The sequence below is a fragment of the Amblyomma mixtum genome, chromosome 8 (assembly GCF_055824585.1).
Source record: "Amblyomma mixtum isolate Tamu chromosome 8, ASM5582458v1, whole genome shotgun sequence".
Classification (NCBI taxonomy): domain Eukaryota; kingdom Metazoa; phylum Arthropoda; class Arachnida; order Ixodida; family Ixodidae; genus Amblyomma; species Amblyomma mixtum.
This window is the reverse complement of record NC_143019.1, coordinates 127348570-127372883: the sequence shown is the minus strand read 5'-3', so window position 1 is coordinate 127372883 and position 24314 is coordinate 127348570. Positions and strand designations below refer to the sequence as shown.

The window sequence follows — 24314 nt, the reverse complement described above, 5'->3', positions numbered from 1 at the left end:
ATGTCGCAGCATCATGATTCCAGTCAGCGCCTCCTCTAGTTAGATCAATTCCTCCTGCTTGGGTCGGTTCGAAATGGGAGGACTATTACCAGCCTTCTTTCTTTACCTTCTTTACCTTCTTTCATTACCTTCTTTCAGTTGCCGCGAAGCAGCGATGGTTATGTGAAGCGGCTAAAGCCCGCAGCAACTCTAGGAGTGGCTGCCTGCATCGATCTCTAAGGCCGCTTGCAGCCGCTTGTGGCTGCTTCAGCTCAATCGCCTTCTCTCGTAGTGCGCCACTACGGCAATTCTCTTTACCACATAGCCGCGAAGCTCGCGCGAGGGCTGGCCGACGTGGAAGATTCCGAAGCAGGATAGGACAGGGCCTTGATCGGTCGAAGGAGCCGTATCTGACTGGCATTGAATAAAGAGACAGGGCGGCGCGTCGCCTCAGAGGCGGTAAAGCGGACGACCCCCTTACCACCGCTGAGGCGGTGACGCGCCGTCGTACCGGTAACTCGTAGGCTTTGAGCAGAGCCAAATGACGCGGTCTTGAGAGCTTACCGTAAATTTCATTTGAACGGTCCTCAAAACCTGGACTCTGTGGAGCATGTGCGCTATTGTGTACGGTTTTAGTTTATCATTTTCTTGTGTTTTTCTTCTTTGTTCTTTTTTTTGCGTTTCTCTTCATTGTTTTCTTCCCGTGTTCGACGTTCTCGCTCCCGTCGAAGGAAACATTTCTTCTTTGGGTCTTCTCAGAGAAAACTCACCCCTCTCGGCCTCCGCTACATGTCTGTTACATCCATTTGTTTGTAACTTGCTTGTTCTACAATTATGCTCTTTCCCCCTTAATTTGCTCTTTTCCCCATAATGTGTGTGTGTGTTTTTCTCCGAAAAGAACAGAAAGAGAAAGCTCCTCAACTCCCTCTACATACAGTACTACGAATATGCGGGTCTCTGTGCTCACTAAAGCTAAACCTTCGGTAAGGACGGTCCACCGTCCGAAGCCGTTGGTAAATATCAATTGTGGCTGACAGCACACACACACACACACGCACACACACGCGCACGCACGCACACACACACGCACGCACGCACGCACGCACACACACACACGCACACACACACACAAACACAAACACACACACACACACAAACACAAACACACACACACACACAAACACAAACACACACACACACACACACACACACACACACACACGGCGATGTATACGCTTCATTAAGGGAAACTTATTTGACTCGTCGTTTCGATCGGAGGACCGGTGTTTGTCAAGAGTGATTTGTTTCCACTGGAATTTGCGCTATTATAGGGGCTGGAGACAGAACAGGTGAGCGGTACAGCGAAGTATAATGAAGCGTGTACTTCGCTATGTAGCCTTTTAAGCAGTCAAGCACTTCATGCTCTCGCAACCTATGTGTGTGTACATATATATGTGTATATATATATATATATATATATATATATATATATATATATATATATATATATATATACGCGCGCACACACACACACACACACTGCGAGCAACGTTCATGTTGTAGGATGGTGGTTGTGACTCAGCAGAACCTAGGTCGCTCCGCAACGTTCAGCAAAGGTTCAGCCAAACGTTCGGGCTGCGAGCGAGCTTCACACCTAAGGATCGTCTTCGTCTTTCACTACCACCGTTCATCACAGTGAGAGAGCGCGGCTGCTACACTACAATTACCTCCCGGCGAAAAAGGAGGCACCCTGCCGACTTAGGGTGCACACACGGTAGGCGGGTCGTAGTAAGGCTTGAGACGGTCAACGTGCACTGTTTCACGGCCACGACGGCGCGCATCTTGAGGCGGCGAAACCGGTTCAATAATGTAGTTGACTGGAGAGGACTGGCAGACGACACGGTAGGGGCCGTGGTGCTTTGAGATGAGTTTAGTGGAGAGACCGGGACTGGTTGAGGCAACCCAAAGCCACACGAGCGAGTCTGGGGTATAGGACGGAAGCGGACTAGTAGGGGCGCGAAGGTGCTTCTGGCGATTCTGATCTTGCGTGGTAAAAGAGCGGGCAAGATGGCGGCATTCTTCAGCGTAGGTCGCAGCTTGAGAAAGGGTAAGAGACTCGGAAACATCAGGACGATACGAAAGCACGGTATCCATGGTAGAGGTAGGCTCGCGGCCGTAAAGAAGAAAGAACGGAGAGAAGCCAGTTGTGCTCTGTGTGGCAGTGTTGTACGCATATGTCACAAATGGGAGAATGCGGTCCCAGTTTGAGTGGTCCGAGGCAACATACTTGGCGATCATGTCGGTCAATGTTCGATTGAAACGTTCAGTAATGCCGTTCGTTTGCGGGTGGTAGGCCGTTGTAGAGCGGTGAACAATGCGGCATTGGCGAAGTAGGGCTTCGACGGTGTCTGAGAGGAAGACACGGCCGCGGTCGCTCAGAAGCTCCTTAGGGGAACCATGGCGTAGAACGAGATGATGCAGGATGAAAGACGCAACGTTGGGCGCAGACGCGGATGGCAAGGATGACGTTTCGACGTAGCGGGTAAGGTGATCGACTGCCACTATGACCCAGCGGTGTCCAGCCGGAGTTATGGGAAGGGGCCCGTACAGATCGATGCCAACGCGGTCGAATGGGCTCATGGGGCAAGGCAAGGGCTGCATCGGAGCAATAGAACGGCGAGAAGGGGTTTTGTGGCGTTGGCATTCCGGGCAGGAGCGAACGTACTGTCGGATGAAGCGGTACATTCCCCGCCAGTAGAAGCGGAGACGAAGGCGCGTGTAGGTCTTCACCACACCGGCGTGAGCACACTGGGGGTCGGCGTGGAAAGAGGCGCATATGTCGGAACGTAGATAACGAGGAATGATAAGGAGCCGTTTGCGCCCGTAGGGAAGGTAGTTGCGGCAGTAAAGGAGGCCCTCCCGTATTGCGAAGTGGTGGTCTTGACGACGGAGAGTGCGGGTCGCAGGTAGCTGAGATGGTGTATGTCTACGCGAGTCGAGGGCGCGTGTATGTCTGTAGAGCGAGGAGGGAAGCGATCCAGGGGTCCCGTTGCTGTTCAACGCGGCACGCATCCCGCAGCCAATCCGAATTCAGTGGGTCCCACGAGACCTCCTGAGTTCGCAAAGCCGTGCAGATTCTGCGACCCACCTTGTGACCCCAACTTCTTCTTCGCCTCGAGTCCTAACACTGGATGACACCACCCTCCTTTTAACAAAAAAGGAACACCTCCGGCGCCGCACACGTGCTCTAATCCCTCCGTGTGCGGTAACCCTATATGTCGGAACGTAGGTGCCGAGGAATGACAAGGAGCCATTTGCGCCCGTCCGGAAGGTAGTTGCGGCGGTAAAGGAGGCCATCCCGTATTGCGAAGTGGCGGGCTTGACGACGGAGAGTGCGGGTCGCAAGTCGCTGAGATGGTGTAGACAGGAGAGCGAGGAGGGAAGCGATCCAGGGGTCCCGTTGTTGTTCAAACGGCATGTCGGCAATATCAAGGGAGGAGGCATCAGTGGTGGCGGAAGATGTGGAGTCTAAGTCACGAGGTAGAGGGGAACGCAATAGTGCGTCGGCATCAGAATGCTTACGGCCAGATCGATAGATTACTTCAATGTCGTATTCTTGTAAGCGCAACGCCCAACGGGCAAGACGGCCTGAGGGGTCTTTGAGGGACGACAGCCAGCAGAGAGCATGGTGATCGGTAACGACAGAGAATGGGCGACCATATAGGTAAGGTCGGAACTTTCCAATGGCCCAAATTATTGCCAAGCACTCCTTTTCTGTCACGGAATAATTGCGCTCGGCCTTTGTCAAAATGTGGCTGGCATACGCAACAACAACGTCGGCGCAACCGGGCTTCCGCTGAGCCAGCACGGCGCCGAGGCCCACGTCGCTGGCGTCAGTGTCAATTTCATTGTGCAGGCTGGGGTCGAAGTGGCGGAGGATCGGAGGGGACACAAGCAGGCGCCGAAGCGTGGTGAACGCCTCGTCACAGTCTGGTGTCCAAGACGAGAGGCTGGCGTCGCCGGCAAGCAGATCAGTCAGGGGAGACAGGATGGAAGCAAAATTGCGCACGAAGCGGCGAAAATATGAGCACAGCCCGATGAAGCTCCGCAGCTCTTTCAGGGAAGTGGGTCGGGGAAACTCGGCGACTGCGCGCAGTTTTGCAGGATCGGAAAGGACGCCTTGTTTGGAGACGACATGGCCCAAGATGGTAAGCCGCCGGGCTGCGAAGCAGCATTTCTTCAAATTGAGTTGCAGGCCGGCGTCAGTCAAACATTGCAGGACACGCTCAAGGCGGACCAGGTGGGACGAAAAGTCTCGAGAAAACACGACGATATCGTCCAGATAGCACAGACACGTGTGCCACTTGAGTCCGCTGAGAACTGTGTCCATCATGCGCTCGAATGTGGCCGGCGCATTGCACAAGCCGAACGGCATGACATTGAATTCGTAGAGGCCGTCGGGCGTAACAAAGGCCGTCTTTGGCCGATCAGCAGCAGCCATGGGCACCTGCCAGTAGCCGGAGCGGAGGTCCAATGAGGAAAAGAATTCCGCGCCTTGCAGGCAATCGAGGGCATCGTCAATACGGGGAAGTGGATACACATCCTTGCGCGTAATCTTGTTGAGGCGACGGTAATCAACGCAAAAGCGGATGGATCCGTCCTTCTTCCGCACGAGAACAACGGGAGAGGCCCAGGGGCTGTGAGAACGCTGGATGACGCCGCGCTGAAGCATGTCGTCCACTTCCTTGGTAATGCCGGTGCGTTCAGGGGCCGACACGAGATAAGGGCGCTGGCGTAAAGGCGCATGAGTTCCGGTGTCAATGCTCTGTGTGACGACGGATGTGCGGCCAAGAGAGCTGTGCGGGAAGTCGAAGGACGTACGGGAACGTTCAAGTAATGCGACGAGCTGATTACGTTGGTGCGGCGAAAAGCTGGCATCGATAGAGCGGGAAAAAATAGAAACGGTGTCTTGGTTTGGCGCAGCAGGAGGCGAACCAATGGCATCAATCTGGAGAGGGGCAGGTTCTTCAGAGACGGAGTATGGAAGAGCGTGATCGACTGATTCTACATGTTCCAGGCATTCGCCGCGGAGAAGCGTTGATGGACAAGAAAAAGGGTTCGTGACATAGATTGCGCTGTGGCCATCGCAGACAGTCAGAAGAGCGAACGGAAGGAGGAAACAGTGGCGACGGGCAGCGGCATCGGTCGGAGTAAAGAGAACAGTTGAATCAGGATCGCAGGCGCAAGTGAGGGGAACCAGGGCAGCAGAGAAGGCAGGGATCTCAGTATCTGCAGCGACCAGCATTTTACCGAGGCGGGGAGAGGTGTCGCACGGCAGAGTAGCGCAGAGCGGAGACAGTTCAATGCTGGCACGGGCACAGCCGATGATCGCATGATGAAGGGTTAGAAGGTCGCAGCCCAGAATGACGTCATGAGAACAGGACAGCACGAAAATCTCGGCGATATAAACAACATCCCGGATAACAAGGCGAGCTGTACATGATGCTAGAGGTTGAATGCGGTGCGAGCTTGTGTGCGGAGGCAAAAGTTCGAAACAGGCGTCGTCACTTTACGGAGTCTACGGCAAAGGGCTGCGCTAATAACGGATACAGCAGCGCCCGTGTCTACAAGGGCGAGAACGGCGACTCCATCAACAAATACTTCGATAACATTGGCAGGTGAAGACGGACGACTTGGGCAGCTCGATGGAATCGCAGTTCTTGCCTCCGGAACTGCGGCTGTTAGTTTTCCTCCGGACGAGAGGGTGATCGCCGGCGCATGGGAGAGATAGATCGGCGACGGGGAGAAGGCGACCGGCGTGAAGAATATGAAGAGCGGTCATGGTGGAAGGAGTCCGCAGTGGTGCTGGAGGGAACTGGTAGCGAAGGAGGCGCAGGGTCGTAGTGGAATGGGCTTGCCTCGTCCCGGAACCTCGGCGTGTGTTGGCGACAAAGCCGGGCGACGTGGCCCGGCAAGCCACAGGCGTAGCATGTGGGGCGGTTGTCGGGGGTACGCCATGGGTTTATGACGGCACGGCGAGGCGGCAGGCGACGACGGATAGGTGCCGGCGGAGGTGGTAGGGGCGCAACAGATGGTTGGGGCACATAGGCGTCGTGGCGCCGGGGTCTGGCGGCAACCTCAGCGTAGGTTAGGGGGGCAGCCACAGGCGGAAGCCGAGAGCTAGAGGGCAAAACGTCGGCGACCTGCTCTTGGATGGTGCGTCGCAGTGCGGGATCGAGGGCTGGCGCATGGTCGCCAGACACAGGCAGTAGAGACAGTTGGCGGGCCACCTCTTCCCGTATGAAGGCCTTGATCTCGGGAAGCAGGGAGGCCGAGTCAGAGACCAGACTGCAGACCGCCGGCGCAGGAAGGGTCTCGTCGAGCACGCCGGGTCGGCGAGTAGAATTCCTCTGCTTCCTGAGAACGTCATAGCTCTGACAAAGCTGAATGACATCCACCACCGTTTGTGGATTCCTGGCGAGCAACATTTGGAACGCGTCGTCTGAGATGCCCTTCAAGATGTTACTAATTTTCTCGGCCTCCGGCATGGATGGATTGATGCGTTTGCACAGGTCTAGAACATCTGCTATGTAACTGGTGAAAGTTTCAGTGGCGTGCTGAGCGCGAGCGCGGAGGCGTTGTTCGGCGCGCAGTTTGCGCACAGCTGGGCGGCCGAATACCTCCGAGAAGCTGGTCTTAAAGGACGACCAGGTAGGCAAGTCGGCCTCGTGGTTGCGGAACCACAAGTTGGCAACGTCGCTGAGATAGAATAGTACGTTACCAAGCTTGGTGGCATCGTCCCACTTGTTGTGGGCGCTGACGCGCTCGTAAGTCGCCAACCAGTCGTCAACATCGTGGTCGTCGGCACCGCTGAAGACGCTGGGATCTCGCTGCCGGAGCCCGCCAGAACAGAGGATGGTAGGCGACGGGATGGGGGCTGTCTGGCTGGTGACTTCAGGCATAACTGGCGGCGAAGGTAAGGTGCGGCTACGGAGCTCCAGGATGAGGAGGAGAGGGGGATCTTACAGCAGCCTCCACCAAATGTAGGATGGGGGTTGTGACTCAGCAGAACCTAGGTCGCTCCGCAACGTTCAGCAAAGGTTCAGCCAAACGTTCGGGTTGCGAGCGAGCTTCACACCTAAGGATCGTCTTCGTCTTTCACTACCACCGTTCATCACAGTGAGAGAGCGCGGCTGCTACACTACAATGTAAACATCCCCGCTTGCCTGGTTCAATAATCTTTCACTGTGACCTCACCCTAAAGACTTGGTTAAAAACAGTACCAAAGCATTAACGCTGATTGTGTTTACCATCTTTTCAGCACAGGAGAAAAATGGCGCTCGAGGAGACGCCTCTTCACACCGTCGTTCCACTTCAGAATCCTGGAGGACTTCATGCCCACCATAAATTCCCAGTCTATGGTACTCGCCATGAAACTGCACGAACTATCCCGTACGAAGAAAACATTTGACGTTGTGCCTTTGATCGCTCTGTGCACACTGGACATCATATGCGGTGAGTGGCTTTTTGTGCAGGTTGTTGTTTTCATAAGGCCGAAAATCGCGCTGCTCGAGTACAGCAACTATTTGTGCGTCATTTGTTTGTGATGTGCTACTGAAGTTTGAATCAGTCAAACTATCTACGAAACATTAAAAATTTATTTTTATCAGCTACATGGAGAAGGCTGTGGCCGGGCAAAAAGGAAAAAAAAACAGGGTTAGTAATTGTTACATGCCTTCGGATAAATCATTTTAAAGGCACGAACGGATTGTGTGATTAACGTGATCTGACTATAGGCCCCACATTAATTAGCATAAACTAATAATTGTATTTTTAAATTATAAGAACAATATCAAACGAAATTATACACTGCTGGTGTGCAACTTAAACAAACTGGGAAATAATAACATAATGAACTTTTTTAAAATACGTAAACACAAAAACGGTGACAAAGTAAAATCATGTTTTAGTAGCAAGAAAATCAACGACTTCTTTTTCGCAAAATGTTTGGTTTATGGAGTTTAACGTCCCAAAGCGACTGAGGCTATGAGAGACGCCGTAGTGAAGGGCTCCCGAAATTTCGACCACCTGGGGTTCTTTAACGTGCACTGACATCGCACAGTACACGGGCCTCTAAAATTTCTCCTCCAAAGAAATTCCAGCCGCCGCGGCCGGGATCGAACCCGGGTCTTTCGGGTCAGCAGCCGAGCACCATAACCGCTGAGCCACCGCGGCGGCTTTTCGCAAAATATATAAAAAGGAAAGGAACGATATAACGCATTTCAAAGCTGCGTGCAATGCTCATCTCAAGTAAGAAATTAGATTTTCCGGCTGAAGGGTCCAAAATGAGCCATATCAACTCGTGAAAGACGTCTTCTAAGCATAGCTCATTGCTCGAACTGTTTCAAAATTGGTTTCGTTTCTTCCGTTGCCTTGACTACTTTTTCAACCGCTGCGACCAATAAGAAAAGCTCAGGGAATCATTATTCAATTCTCTCAGCGGTACAATCCAGAACTTCCTATTAAGCATCGCAATCTTGGCGGCGAATAAGAAAGTTAATAAGAGCGGATCACAAAAACATTAAAAAAAGCCATTCTTTCCCCTTTTGTGACGCATAGCATTAGTACGGTTTCGAAGACGTCAGGCTGAAGCTGGAATCCCCTTGCGCGGAGAATTGTTCTCTCGTTTTTTTAGAGGAGGCGAGAGTGGGAGGGGGGGGGGGGGGAGGGCGAAAGCTAACAGCACGCAAATTTCACTTCTCTACTTCTCATGGATCTGCATGACCTACCAGGAGCATTCTGTGAAGCTCTTAAGCCAAAACTTCCATTTAAAAAGCTGGGAGACGAGCCGGGAAGCGAAACAGGAGTGGTCGTTGCTGTACCGTGATAGAACAGAAATACAGGTCGGCTTAAGATCAACACCGAGAAGAAGACAATGATAAAAAGACCATTAGCCTCATACTCGAAAAAGGAAAGTTGCTCTTCTGCTGCGTTTATCGATAAAGTGTTTATTAGAGCTAGTTGCCGCTTTTTTTTTTAATTTATCATTACCAGCCAAACGGCAAGCGCAAACAGAGGACTACAGGGCTGGTTGTTGTCACGTAGTTTTGCGTCGTTACTATAAATATATTATAATATATTTACCTAAATTATATTCCTCTTCCTGCCTATTCGAGCTAGTTCCATTTACCACTGTGAAAATGATCTGAAAATGTGAAAAGAATGCTCTCATATCGACGCTTGTGACAAAACGCTGCTGTCCTCATTTATTCGCTTGTGTGAGTGAAACAAAGCGATGCCCGTGACTACACAACCATATGGTCTGACAGCTGTTTTTCTTGATTCCGTCTAAAAAAATTTTTAGGCAGATTTGAATCATAGAGCTTGAATAATACTGTAAGAACACGTCATAGGAAAAAAATTCCGTGAATTCCACAATATCATAAACAACAAAGCGAACATGGAAAGTATACTGGATAATATTTAAAAAAATTGCTAAGGTTTAGCTTTGGTTAAACCTTGTAGGTTGCGTAAGCATCCATAGCGTTCCATTCGGGATCATCACCGGTTATAGACGATTCGGTTTCGATAGAGGCGCGGTGCGCCCGTCTAGCAGCGTCTTGAGCGCGCCGCTTAGCAAGGCGCTGTTCGCGTTCGTCATCAGTCTCCGAAGCCCGTTGTCATTTCCTGGCTTCGGCAAGCCGACGTAGCCTCGCTTTCTGTTTTTCAGGCGGCATAACAATGCAGCCGGCAAGCGAGCGAACGCATCTTAAACCCCGCCCCCCCCCCCCCTCGTTCTCCCGCCTCCTCTCCACACTCCTCAGCTGGCGAGAGCGCGGCGAGGGCAGCGCCTCGCGCCACCCTTCAAGGTCAAACGTGCCTCGCGGCCGCCCCGACGCGAAGGGCTGAAACCGGTCGTAATATTGCTTTCGCAATAAAAATATGTGCAAATGTTTTCGTTCCCTTCTGGTGAGAGTTGTTTTAGCGAGCGTTAAAACATATAGCATAAAATCTTAGACAGCGGTCCGGTTTGTGCGGACTACAAACTCGCACATTTTTCTCCGTTCCTGTTGAGAGAAATTTGGCCCATTTAAAGAATAAGACTTCACTTATTCATTGCACAGAAAAACGGTACAAAATAAATCATAACCGATTGCAACAGTACAAATACATGAACACATTCAAGCACTCTCATGTTTTAAACATATTTTTATTCACAAAACTTCGATAATGCATTAAATGTTGTGCGGATATAACGCAGAAACATATCTGCTATAATTAGGTTGTGCGTACAGAGATATAATTAAATCTTCACAGTGCTATGCGCTGTAATGAGCAATGTGCTATTGTCTCACGTTGCAGAGACTGTTATGGGAACGACAATATCTGCGCAGACCAACGAACACAGCCCTTATGTCGCAGCAGTGAACAGGTAAGTCGAACGCTCTAATCGCGCAACACTGGGTACAGGCGTACAACCCAGATTTTGTGGAGGAGGAGAAAACGTTCATTAGAACAACGTACTCAATTGTCAAAAAAAAAATGGGGATGGTAGTTGCGCTAGGTCGCAGTCCCTATTCCGGGACGCCATTGGCCGCCGCCGCTGCCCGTGCTCTCTGGACCAGTTCCCGCTGGGCCTCCAGGTCCGAGCTGGACAGGGCCGCCTCCCAGCCCTCCCTAGAGGGCTGAGTTATGAATTATATATTTGTATTGTACTGTCAGACCCACACCGTGTGGTATAGGTCGGTATACTGCCCGCAGAATTTGCACCTGCCGTGAATGTCGGGTCTACGTGTTTTAGTACGGCGGGATTTAAGAAAGACGCGGTTTAGAACCGTCTAAGGTGGCGCTCCTCGGTTCCGTCCAGACCCATGGCTGGTCCCGTGCGTACCCTCCTGCAGAGGCGTAATTAGTTATTAATATCCGCGTAAGAGATTAGCGGGATTAGTAAGACTGCCGCGGCAGCACCGGGGGATTGAGCGGACTGAGCCTCGTTCCTCTCAACCTCCTGGTGACTGTGCACTCATACTATCTGTTTTTTACTCATAGCCGAATACGAATTGCTCTCATATGCTAATGGTATTCTGCTGGCGAGTGGCGCTAACCTACCCCGCACGTAATTTCGGCAGGCCTGCTGCGAGTCCGACATTATGTACGCTGCGTCGGAGTGGGTGGCGGCCAGTGTAATCGCCACTTCCTCCAACTATAGCGCATCGCTATTTTTTACCGAGAGCCCGTTCACCTGCTTTCCCTCGTGCACCACCGCAATGGTGCAGATGCTCTCTTCGGTTGGACCCACTGCATCCACGTAGTATATGCCTGTCTTATTTCCGTAGTAATTTTGAATAAATTTTGCCCTGGCTTCACGCCTACCCTGATTATACTCCCAATTCATAATTTTGGGGGCGGCTTAACTGTCAAAGTATTTTTGCCATGCCTTCGGGATGTCGACTCTGCGTTCGGTGGTGGGGAGCAGCGTAAGATTGAGGTCGTGGAGGACTTGTCAGGCGGCGCTAGTTACCGACAGCCTGGAATTTAGCTTTTTCTGTGGGGCTCAGTCAGCTTCTCCACCGAGTTGTGGACACAAAGTTGGAGCAGGCGCTCAGTAGACGCTTTGGCAAGGAGTCCTAGCGCCTTTTTAATCGCCGCCCGAATCATCGCGCCGAGGTTCCCGTGGTCGCTCTTCCTCAGCTTGAGGTAGGGCGCCACATACAACACGCGACTGACGATGCACGCCTGAACCAGGTGAACGGCTTCTTTTTCGAGAAGTCCACCATGCTTCTCGGATATACTATCAATCATCCTAATAATTTGTTCGGAGGTAGACTTTACTTTTTGCAAGGCCGTCGCAGAGTTACCCCGGATTTGTAATCCGAGTACCCGAAGCGTCTCCATCGCTGGTACCTGGGTGTCGTTAACGTAAATTTGCATGCTCTCGCCTAGGATTCTATCTTTTCTAGTGTGTAGGAGTTCTGATATGATCGAAGCGCATTCCAGACCTCCCTCCAGGACGTAATCTTGCACTACAGAAGCGTCCTCTTGGAGGGCCTCCTCCATCTGCCCCACGCTGCCCCGGGACGACCAGATAGTAACGTTGTCTGCGTGGATGTAGCGGCGCACGTCATCCAGGGCGTTGAGCCTCTTGGGTAGGCCCAGGAGGGCAACGTTAACAAGCAGCGGAGAGATAACTTCTCCATGAGGCGCACCTCGGGTTCCCATCTTGATGGGCCCGAATTTTTCACTGCCAAGTCTGATCTCAGCTTTACTATTTTCCACTGCGAAAGCAATACTACTCGCAATTTCAAGCCTTCGCGTGACCCGGCCGCAGTTACGTTTGACCTTTAGCGGAGTGAATATGGGCGACCAACTCGCTCCTTCAGATAGCCCGGCTGCAGTTACGGTGTGTGTTTGCCGCGCTGCGCACCTGTGGTGCTACTGCCGCTGTGACGTCATACCAGCTGTAGATTATGGGCGACCAACTCGCTCCTTTAGAGAGCCCGGCTGCAGTTACGGTGTGTGTTTGCCGCGTTGTGCACCTGTGGCGCTACTGCCGCTGTGACGTCATACCAGCTGTAGATTTTTTTTCTCTCAGTCGCAACAACATCAAAAACAAAATATAAAAAAAATTATAAGACGCTTTGAGTCGTCTCGCAGCGGCGGCCGGTAGCCACGCGTGACCTGTAGACGCGGCTTACTGCGTTCCTTCAGTTGGAGGCGCTGCGCTTTTGCTTTGGCAACCTACCAGGCTTAACCAAAGAGAAGCCCCCGCCATTTTTTTTATATCTTTGAACGCTTTCTTGCCGCAATTGGTGACGTTCAAATTCTCCAGAATTTTACTATGTTTAACATTGTCAAAAGACCCTTTCAGATCCAGGGCCAAAATAGCCCTGTCTGCCGGATTGCCGAAGAAGGGGTCGATGACTTCCCTATGGATTTGGAGCAGCACGTCCAGCGCCAATAAATATGAACGGAAACCTAACATGGAGAGGGGTAGTAGCTCGTGCTGTTTAAAACAATTGGAGAGCCTTTGCCTTAGTGCCGCCTCCATGAGCTTACCGGCGCAGGACGTGAGAGATATTGGTCTCAAATTTTCTATGTTTATGTTTTTTACCGGGCTTGGGGATAAACGTCACTACGGATGTTTTCCAGGCGTTCGGTAACTCTCCAAGTTTTCGGCATTTGTTGATGTAGTGCGTAAAATATTCTAGGGCTGGTTCATTGAGGTTGGCCAGAAGGCCGACCATTATCTTGTCATCTCCCGGTTCCGTCCCTAGCCTCATCTTCATCACACAGGAAAGAAAAATCAGATCAACGAAGAAACTTTGCCCTAGGGCAACCAATATTTCGTCATAGCAAATCCTTGCTCCCTTTGCTTGTTCCACTACGTGCAGCCTGCATCAATAGGGGGTAAAAATAGAGAGTGTTACATAAATTGGTTTTTGAGGAAAGGAAATGGCCCAGTATCTGTCTCACATTTCGGTTGACACCCGAACCGCGTCGTAAGGGAAGGAAGGAAAGTGGGAGTGAAAGAAGAAATAGAGAAAGAGGTGTCGTAGTGGAGGTCTCCGTAATAATTTCGACCACCTGGGGATAATTAACGCGCACTGACATCGCACAGCATGCGGGCGCCTTTTGGGCTCCGCCTCTATCGAAGCGTGGCCGCCGCGGTCGGGTTCAAACCCGGGGGTGTAACCGCCCGACGCTTTTTTGCGGACGGCGGCCAGATGTTATATCACAGTTGATTTTTTGCACAAATATGCCCCTGTAGAGCTTATCAGATAATAGACTTCTATTCTGGCCTAAAAATTAAACGACCCTTCCTAAGGGAACCCTGTAAACAGCCATAGTTCCACGTTAGCGGCCTACATTTTAGACCTTGCTCTTTAAAACACTTGTATAACAGTTAAACGAAAAAAAAACCGAGTAGAATATTAGTCCCGTTGTGCTCAAGAAATGGAATACTTAGAGTAGAGTTAAACATTTGGAAACACTGAGAGGAAAGTCTGTATTTTTATGATTGCCGAGTCCTGCTCCCAATGCGCACTCGACGCCATGAAGGGACCATTACCCGTTTCGAAGTGTGTCCATGAACGTGACATGCAATAAAAAATAGCACTTTCGTCTGCCTATCCAATTCTGGTCGCATGTACTGCCATCAATGCCAATATTCTCAAAACTTTAGGAACACTTCTGGTTTATTGGGGTTTAACGTCCCGAAGCAACTCAGGCTATGAGGAACGCCGTAGTGAAGGGCTCCGGAAATTTCGACCACCTGGGGTTCTTTAACGGGCTCTGACATCGCACAGCACACGGGCCTCTAGAATTTCGGCTCCATCGAAATTCCGCCGCCGCGGCAGGGATCGAACCCGCGTCATTCGGGTCAGCAGGCGAGCGCCGTAACCACTGAGCCACCGCGGCGGGGAGGAACACTTCTCTCTTCGCCATTATGACAGGATGTAAGAGGCCTAATAAACTCATTTCACCTTCTTCAAATGGCATTTGTTTTACAGCAGTGCATTTTCGAGGTAACCTCTCCTGCTGCCGTTTTCGCTTTGCATAGCAAAGGTACTGGTGCAAAACATACATACTGGTGCAAAGCATTAGTACTGCTGCAATTGTACATAGCAAAGCATCTGGTGGAGCTCTACAGGGCCCCACTTCTAACCCTATCCATGAATTTGTAACTCAGGGCGCTCTCCTCCTCTTTCAGGATTGGCGAGCTCTTCGTGGAACGTGCCTACAGGCCCATCCTCCAAAATGACTTCATATACAGGCTGACCCCCAAGGGCAGAGAGTACCGGAAGTTTCTCCGCACACTGCACTCATTCACGCGCAAGGTACACTGCGTCCACTTGCAAGAACAAAGGCTTTGCGAAGGCGTACTCATTAATGCAGTCCTGTGTTCTCTTTATTTTATGTGCGTGGTATGTGGTTGTCATTCTTGCCAAAAAGCGCATGTTCAGTCAGGTAGTTTACGTAGTCTTGTAGGGAACAGGAATACGCCTAAATATCCTCCAAGCGACATCGTTACGATGCTTTATGTAAGCGCCTCGATGAACGCTGGGATCACGCTTGAAGGTGATATTGCACCTGTACAGGTGCGTCTTCGAAGCACAGGTCGGAGGCCGTTGATCAAAGACTCGTCACGGAAGGCACACACCCAGGAGTCACACCGAAACCAGCACAGCACTTCGTTCTCCTCTTCGTCCCACCGCGTGAACGGCTGCCGGTCGTTCCCATTACAGTTACCTCCGCGGCGAAAAGGAGCCATCCTGGCGACTTACGGGGACGAAAGAATTGTCGGATCGTAGTAGGGCTTAAGACGCTCGACGTGTACAGTTTCACGCCCCCGGCGACGATGATCCGGGGAAGGGTCAAGGGGCCAACTATGTAATCCACGGGAGAAGTTTGTTGAAGAACACGGTAAGGGCCGTGATAGCAGGAAAAGCAGTTTCGTGGCGAGGCCGGGAGTGGAGGAAGGCACCCAGAGCCAAGCGAGTGCGCCGGAGGGATATGACGCGGGAGGGTCCAAGGGGTCCCGACGGTGCTTCTGGTGCTGCTGGAGGTGTGCGGTGAAAGAGCGCGCAAGTTGTCGACATTCTTCGGCATACATGTGGGCTTCGGAAAGAGAGGTTGTCTCGGAAGAATCAGGGCGATAGGGAAGGATGGTGACCATTGTGGAGGTAGGCTCGCGACCATATAAGAGGAAGAAAGGAGAGAATCCCGTCGTTGTCTGCGTAGCCGTATTATACGCGTAGGTTACGAAAGGAAGTACTTTATCCCAGTTGGAGTGGGCGTTATCAGCGTACATGGCGAGCATGTCACTGAGAGTGCGGTTGAACCGTTCAGTCATGCCGTTTGTTTGGGGGTGATAGGCGCTGGTACAGCGATGAACGATTTGGCATTCCTTGAGCAGTGCCGCGACGACTTCCGATAGAAAAACACGGCCACGGTCACTGAGCAATTCTTTCGGGGCGCCGTGACGAAGAACAAGACGGTGTAGGATGAAAGAAGCAACATCCTGTGCGGTCGCAGATTGGAGAGGCGACGTTTCTACGTAGCGTGTTAGGTGGTCAACGGCCACGATGACCCAGCGGTTGTTAGCCGAACTGGTGGGAAGCGGACCGTAAAGATCAATGCCGACGCGGTCAAAGGGGCGGGCAGGACAGGGTAACGGCTGCAATGGGGCGGGATTGTGGCGGGGAGGGTTCTTGCGACGTTGGCAGGCTGTACACGACCGAATGTACTGTCGTACGAAGCGGTACATACGGCGCCAATAATATCGCAGACGCAGGTGAGCATACGTCTTCAATACACCGGCATGGCCGTATTGTGGGTCTGCGTGGAAGGAGGCGCAGATCGCAGCACGGAGGTAGCGAGGAGTCACCAACAGCCACTTCCGCCCTTCGGACAGGTAGTTACGCCGGCATAAGAGGCCATCACGAACGGCAAAATGGGGGGCTTGGCGACGAAGAGTACGGGATGAAGAAGGTGACGAGGGATTAGAGAGGAAGGTGAGGAGTGAGTTGATGCAAGGATCCTGCAGTTGTTCGGAGAGCATATCAGGGACACCGCACGACGAGAAATCATAGACACAGACGAGGGCAGAGGCGGAATCGCAAGGGACTGGAGAACGGGAAAGTGCGTCGGCGTCGGAGTGCTTGCGTCCAGAGCGATAAATGACGTGAATATCAAATTCCTGCAGACGTAAAGCCCAGTGGGCAAGTCGGGCAGAGGGATCTTTGAGGGAGGACAGCCAGCAAAGAGCATGATGGTCGGTGACGACATAGAACGGCCGGCCGTAGACGTAAGGGCGGAACTTGGCAATCGCCCAAATGATGGCGAGACATTCTTTTTCTGTGACTGAATAGTTAGATTCCGCCTTGGTGAGGGTGCGGCTGGCGTAAGCGACAACATATTCTGGATACCCAGTCTTCCGTTGGGCAAGAACTGCGCCCAACCCCACACCGCTCGTGTCAGTGTGAATTTCGGTCGGACAGTCGGGATCGAAATGGCGCAGTATTGGGGGGAGACCAGGAGGCGACGTAAAGTGTCGAATGCGGCATCGCAGGTGGGTGACCAAGACGGGAGGGTCTGGCTGCCGGCAAGAAGCTGCGTTAAAGGGGCGATGATACAGGCGAAATTCCGGATGAAGCGGCGGAAGTAGGAACACAAGCCTATAAAACTGCGAAGTTCTTTCAGGGTGGTCGGTTTGGGAAAGTCAGCGACGGCGCGGAGTTTGGCAGGGTCAGGAAGAACACCATCTTTGGAGATGACATGACCTAATATCGTCAGCTTCGTGGCACCGAAGTTACATTTCTTTAGGTTTAGTTGTAGCCCGGCTGCAGTAAGGCACGTGAGAACACGCTGGAGGCGAAGTAAATGGGAAGAAAAATCTTTGGAAAAAACGACAATGTCATCCAGATAGCACAGACACGTTTCCCATTTGAGCCCGCTGAGAATATTATCCATCATTCTCTCGAATGTGGCTGGGCATTGCATAGGCCGAATGGCATGACATTGAATTAATACAGGCCGTCTAGTGTGACGAAGGCGGTTTTCGTCCGGTCAGCAGCAGCCATCGGGACTTGCCAGTATCCAGAGCGTAAGTCTAAGGACGAAAAATACTCCGCTCCCTGCAAGCAATCCAGTGCGTCGTCGATTCGGGGTAGAGGGTAAACGTCCTTGCGAGTAATCTGGTTGAGACGACGGTAGTCCACGCAGAACCGGATGGAGCCATCTTTTTTCGTCACCAAGACAACAGGAGAGGCCCAAGGGCTGTGAGAGGGCTGTATGATGCCGCGGTGTAGCATATCGTCGACATTGTCACGGATGACGCGGCGCTCTGTGGGCGAGACGCGGTACGGTCGCTGGCGCAAGGGGGCGTGCGTACCTGTGTCAATTTCATGAGAGACGGCGAACGCACGGCCCAAAGAAGGTTGGGAAAGGTCAAAAGACGTGCTGAAGCGTTGGAGAAGTTTCAGTAGCTGGTCACGTTGAGCGGGCGGAAGGTCGGTAGCGATGGCGCGATGAAAGACGTCGGCGGGAAGCGGATCGGGCGTGGTCGCACAAATGTCCAGGAGAGCAACCTCGGGACATGCACGGTGATCGGAGAACTCGTAGGCAAGTGCAGGGTCCAGTTCTTCGATACGACCAAGGCATTCGCCGCGAAGGACAGAGGACGGGCAAGCAAAAGGGTTGGAGACATAAATGGCACAGTGACCACCGGAAATCGTGAGAACGGTGAAAGGAATCAGAAGGTGGTGACGGCGGGTGGCAGCAGTAGTGGGTGTGAAGAGAACAGGGCTGCTGAAGGCAGAGTCAGGTAGGAGCGGGACGAGGACAGAAGAAAAGGGAGGTATGGTGGTGTCGGCGGCTAGGAGAAGTTTAGCGGAGGGCACAGGCAGGTCGCACAGGGAAACGTTACACACGGAAGATAGCGCAAGCTCAGCACGAGCACAATCAATCACTGCATGGTGGGTTGACAGAAAGTCGCATCCTAGGATGATATCGTGAGAGCACGCACTCAGCACAACAAACTCAATGAGATAGTCTACGTCGTTGATAGAAACTCGTACCATGCAGGCTGCGATGGGGTGGATGCGCTGCGAGCTGGCCGTACGGAGCGAAAAGTCAGGCAGGGGCGTCGTCACCTTGCGAATTTTGCGGCAAAAAGAGTCACTAATCACAGACACGGCAGCGCCCGTGTCAACGAGCGCGAGAACAGGGACACCTTCGACAAACGCCTGAACCACATTAGCGGGAGCAAACGAAGGACTTGGTGAGTTCGCAAAAGACGCAGTTCTTGCCTCCGGAACTGCGGCATTCAGTTTTCCTCTCGGAGAGGTTCCGGTCGCCGAAGCATTGGGGCAATTGAACGGCGGCGAGGCGAAGGCGAGCGGCGAGTCGAGTACTGGGGACGAGACATAGACGAGCCAGAAGAACCACTGGGCAAGGTCGGCTCGTGATCGTATCCGTGATCGTACGAGTTTACAGCATCCTCAGAGCGAGGCAAGCGCTGACGGCAGAGACGTGCGACATGCCCTGGAAGCCCACAAGCGTAGCAGATGAGCCGATTATCGGCGGTGCGCCAAGGGTTCGTAGGATGTCGTCGTGTGCGAGGAAACGAGGCTGGCGGAAGTGGCATGGACGGGGTTGGAGCATAATAGGCAGGGCTGCTGCGGTACGTAGGAGAGGCAAGCGAGCGCGGTGTCCGTCTGACGGCTTCCGCATAGGTGAGTGGTGCTGTGACAGGAGGAGGCGGGGGGCTGGACGGCAGGACTGCAGCGACCTGCTCCTGAACAACACGGCGGATAGTCGGCGCAAGGGAGGGCGCTGGGTCGGTAGTAGGGCAGACAGGGTCCGGAACGTGATGGAGAAGAGAAAGCTGGCGGGCGATTTCCTCGCGTATAAAATCTTTCACGTGCTCCATGAAGAGGGTTTGGTCCGAAGACGAGGGACCAAGGGCCAAGCCAGCAAGACTCTCGGGAGGCGCACCAGACTGCCGCGTAGAAGCGCGTTGCTTGCGCAACTCGTCGAAGCTTTGGCACAGCTCGATGACGGCACTGACACAGGTGGGGTTCTTCGCCAGGAGCATTTGGAAAGCGTCATCGGCTATGCCTTTAAGAATGTTATTAACTTTTTCAGCCTCGGACATCGAAGGGTTTACGCGCTTACATAAATCGAGAATGTCTTCAATGTAGCCGGTGAATGTTTCGGTCGGTAGCTGTGCTCGAGCACGGAGACGTTGCTCGGCGCGGAGTTTTCGCACGGCAGGGCGGCCGAAAACGTCGGCGAAGCTTGTCTTGAATGATGACCAGGTGGGAAGGTCGGCTTCATGGTTACGAAACCATAAGTTGGCAACGTCTGTGAGATAGAAGAGCACGTTGCTCAGCTTGATGGAATCGTCCCACCGATTGTAAGTGCTGACGCGCTCGTAGGACGCCAACCAGTCGTCGACGTCCTGGTCGTCCGTACCGCTAAATGGGGAAGGGTCGCGCTGTCGTTGGACCCCGGTACAGAGGACGGTGGCAGGGGTGGCCGGTGACGACTGCGTCGAAGTGTTTGGCATTGTTGGCGGTGCAAGTAGTGTTCCGCTCCTGAGTTCCAGGTTGAGCACCGGGACGGGGATCGAAGCACCTCCACCAAGTGTACAGGTGCGTCTTCGAAGCACAGGTCGGAGGCCGTTGATCAAAGACGCGTCACGGCAGGCACACACCCAGGAGTCACACCGAAACCAGCACAGCACTTCGTTCTCCTCTTCGTCCCAGCGCGTGAACGGCTGCCGGTCGTTCCCATTACACACCTTTCGTTTTGGGGCGGAGTAACCTACCCCGCACTCGCGAAGTCAGCATTAGAGATGAATCCAACTTCAGTGTGGTCTACATATTTCAAACAAAATCAAAGGCTTTATTTTCTAACAAGGGAAGAGAAAGGTGAAGCAACAGGCCTTGAACACCTGACAAGGCCTCAGCTTCCTTGTAAAGTGTGGATTACACTTCAGTGGCAAAAGGATATATAGACAAAAAAAAAAAAACGCTCGCGGATTGCTTGAGTAGTGGTCGCAGCAGAGGAACAGAGCATTGCATCAAAGCTGATTTTTTCTTTGCATAGAAAGAAATGGATCAAAAATACAAGACAGTCTTACGGTAGTCATACCAACCTCAGAAAAATCTACAGCACATGACAATTATGCTATGATGGTGTCAGACCATCACAGCAGAAAAGTTTGGGGATTTTACCGGTCATTTCTTTTTATCAGTTAGCCTTTCATTATTTCATCACTCACTAAAACGTTTTTAGGGCGGTAGGTGCTTGACAGTTCAATTTCTGGTTTCCCGTATTTGGTGTGACTAACAGGGAACAGTGTTCTCTCGTGTCCAGCATTCTTGGACAAAAATTGAACATTGAAAATTGTAGTGTACTTTTATTGAAATTTTAAATTAATAGCCCTTTCTACCGATCAGTAGCGCCATCTTTTAATTTTCTTCCATCGCTCGTATCGAGCAGTTAAGACTGGCAAAGAAATTCAATAGGGAACAATTTGGATAATTTCAGAAACGCTAATAGCAAAAAGTGAAGCATGTCGACGGGAGGCCTGAGGACACAGTCATTGTTATAATGGATTTTGAGGTGAAGAGGTGCCGTCCAGATTTTACTGTGAATACATTGGTAGACTTACCATTACACATTCAGCACTGTTAGCAACATGTAAAATGATTCACCCATCTCTTTCTCTTTAATTTGACATAAACATGAATTGATAAGTCATTTTTAATGCAGAACATTCATGCAGAGATATTTCTTAGTTGCTATTCTTCATTTGCTGTTGTGCTCCCGCAGGTGATCGCCGAACGCAAGCAAGCGCTGCGCAACGAAGTCGACAGTGGCCAGATCAGCCTCGAAGACGACAGCTCCGAAGTGGGGCGCAAGAAAGTCCGGCCCTTCATGGATCTGCTTCTGCTGGAACATTTCAAGAACAACATCACTGAGGAAGGCATCAGGGAAGAGGTCGACACCTTCATGTTCGAGGTGAGTTGGCACGGCACAAGCCAAGCATGTCTTGCAGCTCAGCGTCTGTTTAGCAAAGAGCATGTTTAGTATTGCCCCTTCTACGTCATTCTCTGGATGAACCTTATAATGGAAAAAAAAACGGCTGCTAGAAATGTTCACAGGAGCTATTACTTCTCATATGCACTAGTCTTCTACCTTCCCAACAGCGACGTATTTATATTCTTTTTTTGGTGAGTTTTTCCGTCTTTCTTGAGGGCATCGCTTACTTTTCCGTCATGACTGCCATGAAAGTTGAGATGTACCGACTGAACCGAGGATTCTTATTTTCGTCGCCCCACCACAACAGGAACCAAAACATGTTGCATCTGAAAGCATTAGTTTTATCGCGAACTGCGAATACATTTATATTGCGAACAAGAATGGAGTATTGCCAGACGCCTCACTCGGACAGTGGAAGAAACTGCAATCGCGAGATCAAAGCTAAAGGAAAGCTGGATGGTACATTTTAAAAGCATGGTATGAGTTCGGTACAGGCTATATTGCTGCCTGCAGGAAATGACGTTAGCGACGCAGAAGAGCAAGGCCGATGATGATCAATATTTACAGATGAGCATAAAGCTCCCTCACAGTGCTGATGATAAAAGCCAACTGACGATAAGGAATAACACTTTTTTCGTGTTTCTGTTCAACACATAGGGCTTATATTACCTTACGCGACCTGTTCAAGGTGAGCTTAGACGAAGGAGCAGCAGAACAAAAAGAAACGAATAGAAGAAGAAAGCAGCGCACTGTTAAACTAAGCAGCGATGATGACTCAGAGCAAGTAGCAGAGTGTCACTGGCACAGAAAATGAATGGACGTGAAAAAGCTGTCTAAGCTAGAGGAGATTAGGCTGGTACTGTGACAGCCATGGTATACTTTGATAAAGGAAGGTGTGAAAACGCTGTAATGAAAGAGGTCAGGAGGGCTGTATGAGCAATGGTCTAAACAATACAAACGGAGGAATCTGTCGCTGCGAAGTAGAATGCCAAGATCAAGCTATGCGAGAACAATAATGGCGGAAACTTGTTAAAAACAAAAACAAAAGGGCGCTGCGATTTTGGAACGAAAGCGAAACGCTCAAAGATATATAAGCATAAAGAACACACATGGGCGCTGTGTAGTGAACGCGAAGAAACAGTAGAGCGTATCTTGTTAGAACGTTGCAGCATCCATAGGCATATCAACGTAGCACATTCCACATCCCCGAAACTCCAGAGTTTGGAAACAACGAAGGTATTATGCATACATGGAATAACCATCAATACGAATCGACTGGAGGATTGGTGGCTTAAAATAACGCCGCCGAAAAGTTACGAGAACTGGATTCAAAATCTGTAGAGCGTAAAACTTACTCAATTTCGTGTTTAAAAAGGGCAAGCTTTGAGATACGACCGCTACACTTTTATTCTACAGTGACTCTGATTCCCGACATACCATTTGCATGCAATCTGTTCACTCCTATATGGAGTTTTTATGTGATGTTTGATGTCAGCAGACTGAGCAGCCAGCGCTTCTCGCTCGGATAATTTGGCTTCACTTTAGCAAGCTGAACGAAAAAATAAAATGCGGATGGCGATTTTCAGACAGTGTCGAACAAATCCTCGGCCCTAATATTCTAACAACTGCTGAATGAAGGGGACTAGCATGTTTTTAGGAGAAAGAATTCTTACTCTTCCTGGACGTTTCAGTTGACTCGAGGTCTTCTATAGACCGTTTACAGCGCGCAGTTCTTCTGTTTGAGACCAGATGGCGCCACAGGTGCGCTCAGAACACGGCGCCATTACTTTCCTCGTAAGTCGCCGGCGTGTATGCCTCGACGCAGCAGTGGAAATGTGGAAAGAGAAAATACGTGCTCTGTTGTGGATTGCGAGAATTGCGACAAACAGTTAAAGGGGCGGGATGCGATCGTTTGCGAGCTTTACGGAACCGAACTGCACTAGGACGTACTGCCCCTGTTCGCGCCCGTTGGACATCCACCCTTTCCGAACGGGCGAACGCAGCACACATGTTCGCCAGCGCTAGACAGCAAATATAGAAAGAAAGGTCTCGATCTTGGAAAATCTGCGAGGGTAAGTGCGCAACATAGCCGCATGAACAAGCTGTCCCGCCACCGAAACGTCACAAAAAAAAAAAGACGACTAACGCTACTGCATATTGTGCAGTGCATAGCCGTGCGAGCGGACAACGCTTACCGTCAGTTCGTGTATTACACACCGCCTTGGTGCTACTGTTGAACTTCGCTCCAAATAGCGTGGTTTTCGTGGACCACAATCGGAATAAAGCATTTGTGTTACGGCTGCTGTGCTCAGCGGTTGTCACTTCCTCGCGATCCATGCGAGACAGTCACTAGAAGTGACTACGGCTGATTGCTTACAACCAACGAGACCTCGAGCATTTTCATGTCCGCATATCGAGCATGGAGCGTACCACAATTTTATACTATGTGAGGCTGACATAATTGTGAACTTCTTGTAGTGAACGCTCTGCCATGCGCGCGTTATCACAAATATATCGCGGAATCCTTGTAAACGATTACATGCAGGCTTGTGAAGGCTTTTTGATGCATGGTACTGCTTACATGATTGGGTAACATTTGTTTGTTCATTTATTTTTGTCGCCTTCCTTTGTTTAGCAAACCAACAGAAAATATTTTTAGGCTTCCTAAGCACCTTTAACAGGATGTAAACAAATGAGTACGATGTGCATGTGAGCGTTTTAGAGCAGTCTCCGCATGCATGTACACAATACGACAATGACCTGCGCAGCCGCAGGGTCGTTAA

The 24314-nt window shown here is 51.2% G+C and overlaps 2 protein-coding genes across 2 annotated transcripts in view; one reads left to right on the top strand and one right to left on the bottom strand.

Annotated features, from left to right (window-relative positions):
* The window catches only part of LOC149334265 (cytochrome P450 4c3-like), a 69043-nt gene that overhangs the window by 31042 nt on the left and 13687 nt on the right, over positions 1–24314 (top strand). The window contains exons 4-7 of the mRNA XM_089555102.1: positions 7301–7494; positions 10342–10411; positions 14690–14816; positions 21322–21510. Coding sequence (XP_089411228.1) covers positions 7301–7494; positions 10342–10411; positions 14690–14816; positions 21322–21510 — 580 coding nt within the window. The remainder of the gene's footprint in view (positions 1–7300; positions 7495–10341; positions 10412–14689; positions 14817–21321; positions 21511–24314) is intronic.
* LOC149334266 (uncharacterized) lies at positions 6128–7050 on the bottom strand. The gene is made up of 2 exons (XM_089555840.1): positions 6336–7050; positions 6128–6220 (listed from the first exon to the last, which is right to left on the bottom strand). Exons 1-2 carry the CDS (start codon positions 6939–6941, stop codon positions 6128–6130), a joined length of 699 nt encoding a protein of 232 aa, XP_089411966.1. The 5' UTR covers positions 6942–7050.

Excerpts from the sequence above, each read along its gene's own strand:
- LOC149334266 (XM_089555840.1), bottom strand. The coding sequence starts at position 6,941 with ATGCCTGAAGTCACCAGCCAGACAGCCCCCATCCCGTCGCCTACCATC. Across the intron at positions 6,221-6,335 it reads AGACCCTTCCTGCGCCGGCG|CCCTCGATCCCGCACTGCGA; the intron begins GTCTGCAGTCTG and ends ACCATGCGCCAG.